At 38.4% G+C, this 14,299-nt stretch overlaps 1 protein-coding gene across 1 annotated transcript; it reads right to left on the reverse strand.

Moving 5' to 3' along the window:
- Positions 1-2,242: 2,242 nt before the first annotated feature.
- On the reverse strand, positions 2,243-11,875 carry abcg2b (ATP-binding cassette, sub-family G (WHITE), member 2b). The gene is made up of 15 exons (XM_030780149.1): positions 11,721-11,875; positions 11,091-11,150; positions 10,846-10,963; positions 10,427-10,582; positions 9,090-9,247; positions 8,413-8,564; positions 8,142-8,225; positions 7,748-7,890; positions 4,131-4,282; positions 3,888-3,977; positions 3,652-3,776; positions 3,290-3,444; positions 2,800-2,889; positions 2,615-2,667; positions 2,243-2,390 (listed from the first exon to the last, which is right to left on the reverse strand). The coding sequence occupies exons 1-15, from the start codon at positions 11,873-11,875 to the stop codon at positions 2,243-2,245; spliced, it is 1,839 nt and encodes a 612-aa protein (XP_030636009.1).
- Between the last annotated feature and the right edge of the window lie 2,424 nt (positions 11,876-14,299).

Genomic DNA, 14,299 nt, shown 5'->3' on the forward strand with positions numbered 1-14,299 from the left:
ATATATTGTCAAAGGATATGCTTTATTCTTTGCTGAATGTGTTCATCGTTATTTGCACATGTTTGTTAAAAAGCTTTTTGGCACTGAGTGTCTTTAACTGGAGAAAATGATTGGATAGTGAAGGTGCCTTTCTCAGAGGAGGATGGAGAAGAAGGTTCAAAGGAAGAATTTTTGCTGATTTAAAAAAAAATGCTTCTGTAATTCCATAAGTGTTCCTCTCTCTAATGTGCCATTTGTAATTGATAGATAAAGGATGAAATAAAGTTTCAAAATGAAACTTTCAACAGCCTGAAATTCTGTGTTAATTTTGTTTCATGCCTTTCAGCAAGGAAACACTACCTCTGATATATCTTTTTCTCTCTCAAGGCAGAAATCCTTGTTATGACCATGTCTCTCAGAAAAGCAGACTTGGAGACAACAAAGCGAGATTTTTGGCTGAGTGTTGAGAAAGAAAGTGGGAAAATACAAAGTGGGAATAGACAGACAGAAACATACGCTGCACACACACACACACACACACACACACACACACACACACACTCACAAAGAGTCAGTTTCCTGTTTCAGGGTCTAATAAACCTTTCCCTCTGACAAAATCAGTCTCAGATCTGCCAAAAAGGTTCACCTTGGAGAATTAACAATCCCTCTTCCTGCCTCTTTTCCTCACTCTCCTCCTCTGTTCTCACTGTTACTCCACTCTACTCATTATCTCCCTCTCTCGACAGTTTGGTGGGCTTCCAAAAAACGCAAATAGATGTTGTGGGTCAGGATGTAACTTCAGAAGACTGTAGTCCAGATGACAGTTAGAGGACATGCAATTATCTGCAGAGAGTACACACACACTTATACACACACACACACACACACACACACACTGCCCCTTCTCAGTTGAGAACTTTCTCTCTAGTCACTCTCAAACGTTAATGATTAGCAGATGTGCAGCAGTCCTTGTGCTGTTCTTCTCAACTATATAAAAAAAACCTCATACAACCTTCATTTGGTGAATGCTGAGTGTATAAAACAGATTTCAGTAGAATAAAGAGGAGAAAATAGGACAGTGCTGCTGTCATCTTCACATTCTCATTTTCTCTCATTTCTGCATATGGAACTTTATCACTCATCTGAAATACATTCATTTTATAGACATTATCATTTTTAAAGAGACACACATGATAGATAGATAGATAGATAGATAGATAGATAGATAGATAGATAGATAGATAGATAGAGAAAGCGAGAGAGAGAGGGAGAGAGAGAGAAAGAGAAAGAAAGTAGGGCAGTGTGTCAGTGAGGGTCTTGTAAAGCCCCCTACAGGCAATTGTGACATCTCTCTCTCTCTCTCGCTCTCTCTATTTCTTTCTATTTCGCTCACACAGACACACACACACACACACACACACACACACACACACACATATTCAGCGGATGTACGTAGGTCATGTTGTGTGTGTGTGTGTGTGTGTGTGTATGTGACTCTGTCTAGGCCCTTTTAAACTCACCCTCTCCAAAAATAGTACATAATTCAGCATAATTTGACGTAATTTAATGGATCACTCAGCAGCCTCATCATTCCTATCAGTTACAATCTTTCTCTCTTAACCTTCTGTCTAGTGTGGCAACTCTCTTGCCCTGTTAAAGTAGTAGAGTCAGAGGAACAGGGAGAGGAGGGAAGGGGTTGATAAAAGTAGGTCAGGCCTTATGGCAGTGGTCTAACACATGTCGGAGGGAGAGTACTGCCACCTAGTGGACATTGGTATAATTTCAGCACATATAATTAATTAACACACACATATACAGAAAAAAAGAGGAAAGCTTTTCTTCTTTATGCACAATGACTTGCTTTATTACAAGGAGATATAAAGTCATTATTCCCCCCTGTGGACAAAATATGGGAATTCTTTTATCCCTTGATTAGTTAATGACTACATTTACACCAGTGTAAGGCACAGTATACTCTGATGTAAAGAGGGACCTATATTATTTATTTGTTCATTGCTGTAGCCATTGTTATTAGCATTAAATTACCAGCATTACTGAAACAATAAATACAACATGTTAAATATTACATTTTACATTTTAAAAAACGGATCATGAAAAAAATTGCATCAGTGCATATGAGGGATGGTACATTGTTTCTTTCGTCTATGTGTTTGGTGGGGAGTGTGAGGGCCTTCCTTAAGTATATGTGTTTGAGTGTATATGTGTGTGTGTGAGTGTATATGTGTGTGCGTGTGTGTGTTTGTCACTTCCAGCGGTTGATCCTGCGTAGTTGAATATAGGCCAACACCAGACACACTAGCATGATCCCCAGCAGAGCCACCTGATTTTGCCAGAAACCCCAAGCACTGTAGTCTATACCCTGAGTTTTCAAATACATCTCTCCTGTCACACTGAGAGAGAGAGAAAGAGAGACAGAGGTAGAGAGAGAGAGAGAGAGAGTTAGTTTGGGATGTGCTCAAAATGAATCTTCAGACTCTAAAAATTGTGATAAATGATAAATAAATCTCATGTAATTGATTTATGAAGACTGTACTAGACAAACAAATTTTTTTTTTCATGTTACGTGATTGTATTTTTAGTGCTCTTATTATGTTTTAGCTGTAAAGGAACTTACATAGTATAATTACTCTTAAAGATCTGGCCTTTCATTTCGTTTATGGTCACCGCCTGAAAATTGAAAAAGTATTCTCAGTACCGTTCAGTGTATGTCAGTGTGAGAAACAGTTTAAGAGTCACAGAGAAAACTCTCACTGTCATATAAAAGCAAAGATATCCTCTTTTTCCCCTTTCTTTACTCACATCCAATCCATAGCGGAAGATACTTATCCACTTCAGCCAGGCCAACCAGCTAAGCATGGAGTTCAGATTGACCAGGAAGCCCCCAAAGACCTGAGAGTCAGAAGACAACCGAGAGAGAGAGAGAGAGAGAGAAAGTTAGTGTTGATGCTAACAACTCTCTTTATATAAAGACAAAGCAATTAGAGTAAAATGTCAGAGACAGACAGGCAGATAGATAGACAGACAGACAGACAGACAGACAGACAGACAGATAGATAGATAGATAGATAGATAGATAGATAGATAGATAGATAGATAGATACATAGATAGATAGATAGATAGATAGACAGACTGATAGACAGACAGACAGATAGATAGATAGATAGATAGATAGATAGATAGATAGATAGATAGATAGACTGATAGACAAATAGATAGATGGACAGAGAGAGAAAAAGACAGACAGACAGGTAGACAGACAGACAGATGTAATGTAGTGTAGTGACTGACCATCATAAAGACAAAGGGCAGGGCGACGAGGATGTTAGCCATGGCGAAGGAGTTGACACTGGCACTGGCCAGGAAGGCAATGCTGACCGCAGACAGACTGGTCATAGCCATGGTCAGACAAAACAGCAAGAAGGCCTCAATGTTTGGCTTCAGCCCTGCGCACAGAGACACATTCACTTGGTCAGGTTTGTTATTTTACTATTATTTTAGTATGCCATACAGATGGATTGGTGTATTGTGTAATCACTGGCTTATTTTTAAAGAGAAGGCCTTGAACTGGCGGGCTGTGTCTAGATTCTTTAACATGGAAATGTACGCATGCATGTATGCATGCTTGGGTGTGTGTCTTATGCCGCACTCACCCATCATGTAGTAACAAATAGCAGAGAAAATGATTATGGGTATGAGGCGGTTTGGAATCAGATCAACGAAGACCTTAGACAGGAAATAGACAGATGTTCGGTAGTATCCACTGGAGTTCTCGTGTCTGAAAACAGAGGAAATTCATAAACAGTGTAGACAAACCATGAGTGCTAAAGGTTAAACACTGTTTTACATTCATATGTTTTTACATTCACAGAAACACGCAAACACTTACACGAATAGTTTCCTTTCATTGATGAAGAGCTCCACTGCAGACAGATTAGCAAACACCATGTTGATGATGAGAAAGAAGAAGGCTCCAATCCTACACACACACACACACACACACACCAGCAAACAAACAATCTGAATATCAGAAAGAGGCATGCTTCAGTAACACCCCCCTGCCCAAGCCTTAATGACTGATGGCTGGTTAGACCTGATGGATGAATGGGTGGAGTGTGTGATGAAGTCATACCTGTTTTGCAGGGCCTCAGGCAGAGTGTGAGGTAAGTCAAAATAGATGAGTCCCACTAACAAGCCGAAGAAGATGTTCAGGGCCATCTGAGCATAGGATGTTTGGGGATTTCTGATAATGTTCAGAACTGTCCTCCGGCACACCAGGTTTAACTGCATTCATACAAACGCATACACACACACATACACACACAAACACACACACACATATATACACAGGAGAGAGAGAGAGAGCGAGAGAGAGAGAGAGATTGATTAAATGCTGCCCTCCGACAGGTTAACACACGCAAAAGCACACAAAACCTGGACACACAGACCTCCACCCAGACACACACACACATTACATAAAGTCATGACCATAAACTGTAAAATGTCTGATATAAATCATAAACTGGGTTCGTATCTGGTCAGCCTAACTAATGATTTACTCAGTCAGTACACTCAGACACACACACACACACACACACACATACACACGCACACACACACACAGACATTGAACTTACACAGTATGTTATATCATAGCTGATGTATAAGAAATATGTTTCATTCTTTATCTTAGAGCAGAGCATTAGTTTATAATCTCAGTCTAAATCTTATCAAACATTATCTAACCTTAAATGATGTTCCAATGATAGGCAAATGGTTTTTACAACACAAAGAGCACACACGTCCTTTCAGTATAAAATACTGACACAGTTATGTAAAGCTTGCCACATAACTCACATTTTATAGGTGATTCTAAGGTGAAGCTTATTTTGTGAAAGAGTCCGGTTCATTCCAAGTGTTAGATGAGGATACATATGACGTGTCAAATAGCACTAATGAAATTTTCACTGATGGCTTTAGTGCTGTGCTTTCACGTTCAATAAACAAAGGTGTTTATCTTCTTCTTGCCAATAAATGCTATCTGACAAGTCATCTTAACATCCACAATAATACGTGACTACTCTCACTCAGCTGCACATGGTCTTTCGGAGAACTGCTTTGCAGATAGTTCAGACATATACAAACAGTGAGGTTGATTCGGAGGAAGAAGAAGTAGTTCAGAATTGCAGACTGCAGAAATGTTTACAGTTAACTCATCAGATTTTATGAGAGATTTGATGTGAAATAAAAGAATGCAATAAAGGATTCAATCACATTTCCAATCAAATACACAAATCTGTGGAACTCTGTGTGTGTGCGTGTGTTTGTTTGTGGGGGGAGGGGGGCTTTATTCTTTCCAAAATTAAGTTTAATAAAGACTAAAGACTTGATGGTTTAAGAAGAAAGGTGATTAAATTTCACTCTTACCAACGTAAAGGAATTCTTAAACTGTTGTTACAGAGACTACTCAATCTTTGTGTTGTTCTAGATCCTTGGTAAATCTCTACAGCGGTTCACAAACCAAAGTTTTTAAAATAACACAATTCAAAGATATAACTAGACTAAATTATGAAACACTTCCACCAGTCAAAATCTCTAGCCCATATCACTTTTAATGATTTAGTGACTTAACACCATGTAGATGACCATTCTTTTAGACTGGCTTTGCAAAATCAACACCCCCCATGTGAACATGGGAACCTCAATGCTGTGTGTTTTCATTGTTACTCTTTTGCATCTACACAAATTAAATGTTCATCTACAGCAACAATGTTAAGATTTGCTATGACATGACCCTTGTCTTTTTGTATTTGAAGTGGAATTCTCACATGAGGAAACCTTTTGTGACATCATGGCACTTCAAAACAATGGGAAGTAATCGCTGCCAAAATGAATTAAAATGAAAATGAAAACAGTAAAATGAAAGTTCAAACCCCATTTTGCCATTTCTTTTTCAATACCTGTGCTCACATATCCTGCCAAAATGAAAAATGAAATTAGATAACTCGATTTTCATTTTCATTTTCACGACAAACATGAGTCTTTTCTGACAAAAATAAAAACAAAATTAAAATATCTTTTTGTCATTTCACTTCATTAGTTAGACTTTTGCTTTCTACAGGTTTTGCGGTACAGATCAGACAAAATGCAAACGAAAAGACAAAGTTGATAAACCGATGGCAAAGTCCAGGTTTGCGATTTCATTTTCGCAATCAACGCGCTGTATCTGACAGTGTGAAAAGGGAAAAGCCACCGAGCGTTGCGTTATCGTTTGTCGCTGTGGCTTTTCGTTTTCGAGTAGGTCCACATGTAAATATGTGTAAATATATGTTAATAAGAAATAGGCATTGTCTAATCACGGGCGCTAATGATGGAGGTCACGTAATCACAAAAGTGCTCGAAAGCCTAAAAAACAAACTGAACAGCGAATCACTTCGCGGATTTCTATCTTCGAATTTGGCTCTGGAGGCATGGTCGCAGAAACAGCAAGCACGTCACCTAGCTCAAAAGTTCGAATGCTTCAATGAGGGTCTACAGTGGTCTATTTAGAGAGTTTTTTCTACCTCTGTGGCCCCGACTAAGTTCATGTTACATATAAACAACAATTCATGATGATGTACACAATAAGGTCGCCCATACATCTTTTAAGCACATGCATGTTTTCATGCTACATGTAGCTTTTAGCCTTTAGCCTCCGCCATCATAGCAACGCCCATTTCCAATTAACATATATTTACATCTAGGGCATGTGAACACAGGTATTGAAAAAGAAATGTCAGAAAGCAGGGTTTGAACTTTCATTTTACCGTTTTCATTTTCATTTGAATTTTGGCAGGGATTACCTCCCATACAAAACTAATGCTAAACATCACAATCTAGAAATGTATATGATGAAAGTTTTACAGCCTGTCTTCAACTAGACATTCAACGAGAGTGTTTAAGAGCATTATAATCTACATTTTACAGAATGTGTTAGTCCTCATATTGGACAGAATTTTTTAAAATCCTTTTTTTTTAAAAAGAGTACTCAGGGGTGCTCAACACTTAAAAAAAAAAACAAACAAAAAAAACCATGACGTGGCAAATCTAATTTTATTGCTCTGCAGAGTCATAATGAAGCTAAAGCTTTTGATGAAAAAACAGTCTGAAGTATTAACAAAAGACCAGATAACTGATGTAGTGGACCCAAATATGAGAAACAGTGAATTTTCACTTTTTATGTTCTGAGTATCAATCTAATACATGCGTACTGATGTAGCTGAGCATGGAAGTGAATGATATATCACTGTGAATGAATAAGTCTGTACTGGTGTGCGGTATTTCATGCAATGCTCCTATGTCACTTTTATATCTATACTTACACTTTGTGAAGGAAGCCAAAGATACATTTTCACGTTGGCCTATCTAATTTAATCTAATCTAATCTAATCTAATCTAATCTAATCTAATCTATTCTGATGTAAACTAACATTGTTTCACTGTGCCAAGTGTCATTTACCTCAACAATAACTTCTTGTGTTTGATTCTGATTACACAATAAAAAGGTCATTCGTCAAAAGGTCAGTCGGAGGGCACCTGTTTCTCTTCTCATAACCTGCTTTTATTGCATACTCATACCTTTCCTTGTTAAATTACGTGTCTCTGTTAGAGGTGCTACTTCCACACAAAATATTCAGGGTGACTACGCCGGCACACACACGCACACACACACACACACACACACACACACACACACACTCTAAGCCTTACCTGGTAGAAAAAGGGTGTGACGTAAGATGCTTTCATGCCACTGCCTCTGACTGTAGAATCTGATAGACCAGTCACATGGCTCAGCTCCTCTGTAACATCAGCACATATCTGAGATTCTCTGTAGATCTCAGCCAATGATTTCTCTACAAAAGCAAGACAGAGAGAGAGAGAGAGAGAGAGAGAGAGAGAGAGAGAGAGAGAGAGAGAGAGAAAGACAATGTGTGTGAGTCTGTGTATGGAGCTGGGGCACCTGATTCAGCTGCCCATCTTTTTTATCCATATGACTATGCAGTTTTGTGTATGTGTGCTTGTGTGTGTGTGTCTGTGTGTGTGCACATGTGTGCGTTTGTGTGTTTCTAAATATGTTTGTGTGAATGTACACAGTTTTGGTTACCGGTTTTTATTGTTGGAAAGATCTCTCCATTTGTGATGTCCAGAAAGAAATCAGCAGGGTTGTTGAATGCCTCAATGACATAGCCTGACCATCAACACAGATCATTTACGTATCATTACAATCATGACAACCATTTACATCACAAATCAGAGCTCTACTACACACAGGGTTCCAGTCACATACATCGTACTGCTGACTAAACCAAATAAAAACTATCACACACAAGTTTTCAAGTACACCACCACGCTCCATGAAAGTCACTCACTCTTACCTAGGTTCTCAAAGTAGTCCATTGCTTTGTTGGCGGCCCCAGCATACACAGTCTCTCCTTTATGCAGCAGAGTCAGGTGATCAAAATGTTTGAAGATGGAGTAACGAGGCTGATGGATGGAGAAAATGATGGTCTTACCACTGCGTGACATCCTGAGAGAGAGAGAGAGAGAGAGAGATGCTAAAACATCTTCTTCCTTTGCCTAGTTTCAGTTAGTGACAGTGTGTAACTACTGTAGGGTGGCCAGAAGAAACGTTTTGCAATCTGTCTTCAAATAAAACATTTAATGAGATTGTTTAAGAACACTATAAGCCTCATTTTACACAACGTGGATGTCTTTGTCTGGACAGCATTTTTTAAAAATACTTTTGACTACTTTAAAAAGAGTATTGGGCTGTTCAAAGCCTAAAAAACTAAGAGCTAAGGCATGGCAAGTCTATTTTCATTGCATTGTAAAGTTGTAGTGAAGATAAAGCTTGTGATGAATAAACAGTCTGAGGTACAGAGTGAAAGGGGTACAGAGTGAAAGACCAGATAATATATCAAGTATCAGTCATATGCACACTGATGTAGCTAAGCATAAAAGTGAATACAATAGTTTGATTTGTGGGATTAGGAGCTCAGACATTAGGAGCAGTTAAAAAATGTTGAGAGATGTGGTTTAAGGAGGTGTGTACCTGTGGAGCAGAGCCATAATGCTATTGGCTGTGTTGGAGTCAAGGCCTGTGGTCGGTTCGTCGAGGAACAGGATCAAAGGTGAGGTAATGAGTTCCATCCCAATACTACAGCGCTTTCGTTCTCCTCCTGACACACCACGCAAAAACTCTGTACCTATCTAACAAAAACATTCATACGTTTTCTAAAACATGTATACAATTTTTTTTTTCTAAAAAAACAGACAGCTCTCGAAACCATCGTCACTGTATCCAACATACAGTGTTATGGGATGTTCTAAAGTAACTGTATTTTGTAATGGTCCTGAAGAAGTAATGTCCTGTTAAATTGTGATATAGTGTTGAGTTCACTCTGTTTTCTGAACTGCTTCACCGTTTTAAAAAAAGAAAGAACGCAAATGAAACAGACATGACTGAGAAAACTAGCCCAACAAGCAGCTGACTTTCAATTCTTATAAAATCTTCCTTACCAAAGCTGTACATAATTTTCATTAACTGGTTGTTTATTCAGCTGGTTGTTTGTTTATTCAGTTTATTACTGTGACATATTTAAGTATTTATTTTTAATATTATAAGCATTATAGTAAATAGTAAATAGAGTCTTGATAACGTTTTGTGTAAAGCTAAGAACATATCCACAAACTATCTTACATCTCCTTGTTCTGATTACAACCGAATTATTTTTCAGGAGAAAATAACCGTCCGTGAACAGTTCAGTGATTTATTTTATTATATGCCAAATCAAATGATGAATCAAAGTTCATAGGATAGAACACTGAACTCTGAACGATAATTTGGAACTATGCTGTCACACCAATTATATTTCAAAATGCTCAGGAGTCACGTTGGAAAGTTCTTTAATGGAAGCAGAAAATTAAATAAAGTTTCAACAGGTTACCTAACAAATACATACAAACCTTAGTACAGGTGTACCTATGAATTGTGTAATGAGTAATAAGTAACAACACATGCTGTGAATATGCAAAACCAATATAAAAATTTGGAAGAGTAGTTCAATTTGTAGAGTTATTAAAAAACATTATAACATAGTTATAATTAAAAATAAACCACATGTAAACACATAGTAAGTATGGGCATTATTGGGTATTGAATATACTGTACTGAATTTTTATTTCACGCTGTACTTTCATCGCAATTTATGCAGTTACCAAATTCATGTCTGGAATCTCAGTAACACATGAAAAGTATAATTTTTGATCCATGTGATTGTTCTTTGTTGTTTTCACATTAAGAGTCATGTTTTACAAAGCATAAGATAACCTGAAGCACAGATTTCCAGATACGATTCTGTACACTTGTGTGTTCTGTATGTGTTTTACCTTGGTATCAGCACAGTCCTGCAAACCAAGATCGTGAATGATGGTCTCGACTTTTTTGTCCTTGTCATCTGAAGAATAGTGTTCTCGCGGAAGCCTCAGATTAGCAGAGAACAAAAGATTTTCTCTAACAGAGAGAGTTCCCATCAGAATATCATCCTAGAGAAGGGATATGAACAGTGAGGGGTGGAGAGGAGAGAAGTTTGAAAAGAGAGCCTAAATATTCAAAACCATTCATATGATGAACTGCAAATACGTGGAACTTGTCAAGGTTTTATAATAATTTGAATTCCCCTCATACATAATTACTCTGCATTCCTCTTTCTTGAAATTCAGACGACTGTAACTAAGCTAAGCTTCGATCCTATTACCGTAAGAGCGAAACCCCCCACCCCCCACCCCCACCCCTCAAAGCACCTTACCTGCACCACATAAGCAGATATGAGTCTAAAATCAGTGTTCACAGGCTTGTTGTCGAGAAGAACTTGTCCTGAGCGAAAACCTCGTGGATCTTTTCTGCCAGCAATCACATCCAATAACCTACACAAACAGGAGGCAGTTTCAATGTGTGTGTAGGTGCATATAAGCGTGTGTGTACGTGTGTGTTTCTGTGTTTCTGTGCAGTTTTGTGAGTATGAACATGTGTATTTGGATGTCAGTTTCTTACGATGTTTTTCCACTTCCTGTAGAACCCATGATGGCATTCATACCAGGTCTCATGATGCCGCTGAAACCGACAACCACACGGGAGCACGTTTAGATAAAAAAAAAAAGACACATTTACATGAAAAATAGAACCATCCAAAAGCTTTCTGAGAAAACACCTTGTTCAAGCATTCTGAATATGATTCTTTGGTTTGGCCCCCGGCAAGACTGACCAAAAACTAGAACAATGCAATTAAGGAAAGAAAGAATGAATTGATACAGGAGGCTTGTGGTATTGTCATATAGACTTTTACTGAAATAAATTAACCAAAGGTGAAGTTTTGGAATTGCAGATCAAAATCAACCAGTCTCCTATGCGGGTAAAAAAAAACCCCACCAGTAATATTTATTGTTTAATATTCCATTAAATGAAGTAAGTTTAACTTTAAGATGGATATTTCATTTATCAGGATTTTACTCATATGTTATAACCATTTCACACTGGAAATCCGATAATTAATACTTAACAGACGTATTATTAAAATATTTTTTTGATACTTTTTCACTCAGAACACACGTGCACACGCACACAGACACAAACACACACACACACAGAGTGTACATTTCACTCTAAAATATCAAACTGACACACCTGACATTTTTGAGGATGACTTTCTCAGGTCCTCTTCGGCAGGGTCCTTTGCTCTCTCTCACACAGTAGTAAATGTCGTGAAAGGTCAACGTGGGACCTGAGGATGACATACACAACTCAACATCATCGCGCGCTCCGACTGGCTTTAGGTCCATGGTGTGTGAATCCACAGACATGGAGAGATTGGTAGAGAGAGACGGCTGGAAAGAGAAAAAGAGTGAAGTCAGGTAGACACCAGCGTTTGAAGTCACTTTGATGCAGTCCCACCCCTTTACAGCCCTACCAAGCAACCAGATTCCAGCATAGATAGTCTGAGTGGACTCTGCCCAAAGTCAGTTGGATATATATGTATGTGTGTGTGTGTGTGTGTGTGTGTGCGTGTGTGTGTGTGCGCACGTGCGTGTGTTTGTGTGTGTGTGTGTGCGTTTGTGTGTGTGTGTGTGTGTGTGTGTGTGTGTGTGTGTGCGTGCGTGCGTGTGTGCACGAGAGCATGTGTGTCATTGCCTCTATGTAATGTGCGTCGGGTGGAAAAAGATCAGGTGCACATGACCTTCTGATAAGAGTTGAACTTTGGATTACATAATAATATCATACCACAGTAAAGGATGTTAGACACATTATGTAAACATTTACAAACACGCAATCACAGGTCATATTACGGTCACTCGGTGGCTAGTTCTTCAGTTTAACATATTCTGTATGTGTGTGTGTGTATGTGTGTGTGTGTGGGGTGGGGTGTTTTGAGTGAAACACCCTTTTGTTAATTTGTTGTTAATTTGAAATGGAATAGTTATGAATGTTTTTTTCTACATTTAATATGGGAACCCAATGCAAGATTAAGTTTTACTTAATGTAAAAAGTAAATTCTTTTTTTAATTAAATTGCATTATAGATCACATGAACGTTTTTGAAACTGTGATTCTGACGGTCCACACACAAAATTTTATTGTCGAATTTACAGTTTTGTACATCTTGCTGACACTCTCATCCAGAGTCACTTGAATTTGTCTCTGTGTGTATCAGACGTCAAACACCCGCGGAGCAACCTTGGGGTTAATTACCTTCCTTAGGAGCCAAATTGGCAGTGGTTCGGCAATTACACCCTCTCCTCAATCTACCGCCCAGCAATCGGTTTCGCCTGCTTACTTGTTCTGCTCTTTATTGGGCTCATTATCCAATGATTAGTTTCACCTGTGCTCTGTTATCTCTTTCAGTTACACTCCTCCTTTATACACACCTGTTTTCCTCTCTATTTGTTTTAGTCTCTCTTATCCTTGAGTTACTGAGCTGTGTTCCTGTGCTGTGGACCTCTGTTGATACTCTGTGTACAGATTTCTGCATCGTTTCCACTTTGCCTTCGCCTTTGCCTCGCCCTGCGCTGAGATAATAAGCTCTTCCATGTTTTTACCATTGCCCGTTTATTGACAATGACTTTGATTTTTGCAGTACTCTGCTGATGTCTGGACTTATGCTTGTTTGACCTTGAAACTGCTATCACACACTATCGCACAGCACATGCATCCAGTCTCTTCACGACAGTCATGTGTCATGTCTGCAGTTTAAATTGACAAACACTCTGGTTACTCGGCCAGCTTCCTTATCACAGCCCCAATTTATGAATGACCTTCCCTTCAACGGCAGTCATAAAAAAAACCTTGAAACCGAAATTAAAGTGGCCAAGGGTGATTCCTCACTGAACCTCTGTGGTTCTTCATATTAACTCCTCCTGTTGCTTGGAGCTTCAAGGAACAGGCGGGGGAGTAAATAATTTAAAAGCTGGAAACACATTTGATTCTTTTATGAAGTGTGATGTCCAGGTTGTCACTCCCTCCCTTTCGTGGTCATTTTGAGTTCTGTTGTCACTGATTTAGTCAGTGCCTTGGTTCCTTGGTTCAACCATTCAGTCGTGGGGTACACGTCGTTTAGTTAATCCTGTTTGGTTCTCTGTTTGTATAAATATCACTGGTTTTCCTTAGTCTCCTTTGTGGGGTCTTTGTCTAATGAGACATGACTTTTCCTTGAACATCGCACAGATGGGCAAAGTTAACTTTTTCTGAATTCAAAGGTTTTTCTTATAATGCCCTCTGCTAATGCAGTATTTATTTGACAAGGTATTCATATTGTACATCATTAGGCCTGCACAAAATGAGGAAAATCTGCAATATGCGTTAAATATTGTGTTGATGATATGACTTGGCGATAAATAAACAGATATTGAAATGTGCATATTAGCTATACAGTTCCTATGTCTTTCTGCTTTAATAAGTACACAGCTAACATAGACCCCAAACGTTGAATAGCCTATGCCCCCCGAATACAGAAATGAAATAAGTTATTTCCAAATGCTTTTATTGAACAAACTGGTAGTCATGTTTTACACAGTACCTATGTTTGTGACATTTGACGAAGTATTAGAGCCACGCTGAGGAAAATCAAAGTCTGAGATTTCGAGAATTATGTCATAATATTACAAGAATAAAGTCGTAATTGAGAAAAAAAGTCATAATATTATGAGAATAAAGTCGTAATTTAGTGAGAAGAAAGTCATGATATTTTTTTTTAAGTCATAATATTACCAG

Source organism: Chanos chanos, chromosome 7 (assembly GCF_902362185.1).
Source record: "Chanos chanos chromosome 7, fChaCha1.1, whole genome shotgun sequence".
Classification (NCBI taxonomy): domain Eukaryota; kingdom Metazoa; phylum Chordata; class Actinopteri; order Gonorynchiformes; family Chanidae; genus Chanos; species Chanos chanos.

Excerpts from the sequence above, each read along its gene's own strand:
- abcg2b (XM_030780149.1), bottom strand. The coding sequence starts at position 11,875 with ATGGACCTAAAGCCAGTCGGAGCGCGCGATGATGTTGAGTTGTGTATG. Across the intron at positions 2,668-2,799 it reads TCTTCCGCTATGGATTGGAT|GCGGTGACCATAAACGAAAT; the intron begins GTGAGTAAAGAA and ends TTCAATTTTCAG. Across the intron at positions 2,391-2,614 it reads TTTAAGAGTAATTATACTAT|TGTGACAGGAGAGATGTATT; the intron begins GTAAGTTCCTTT and ends TCTCTCTCTCAG.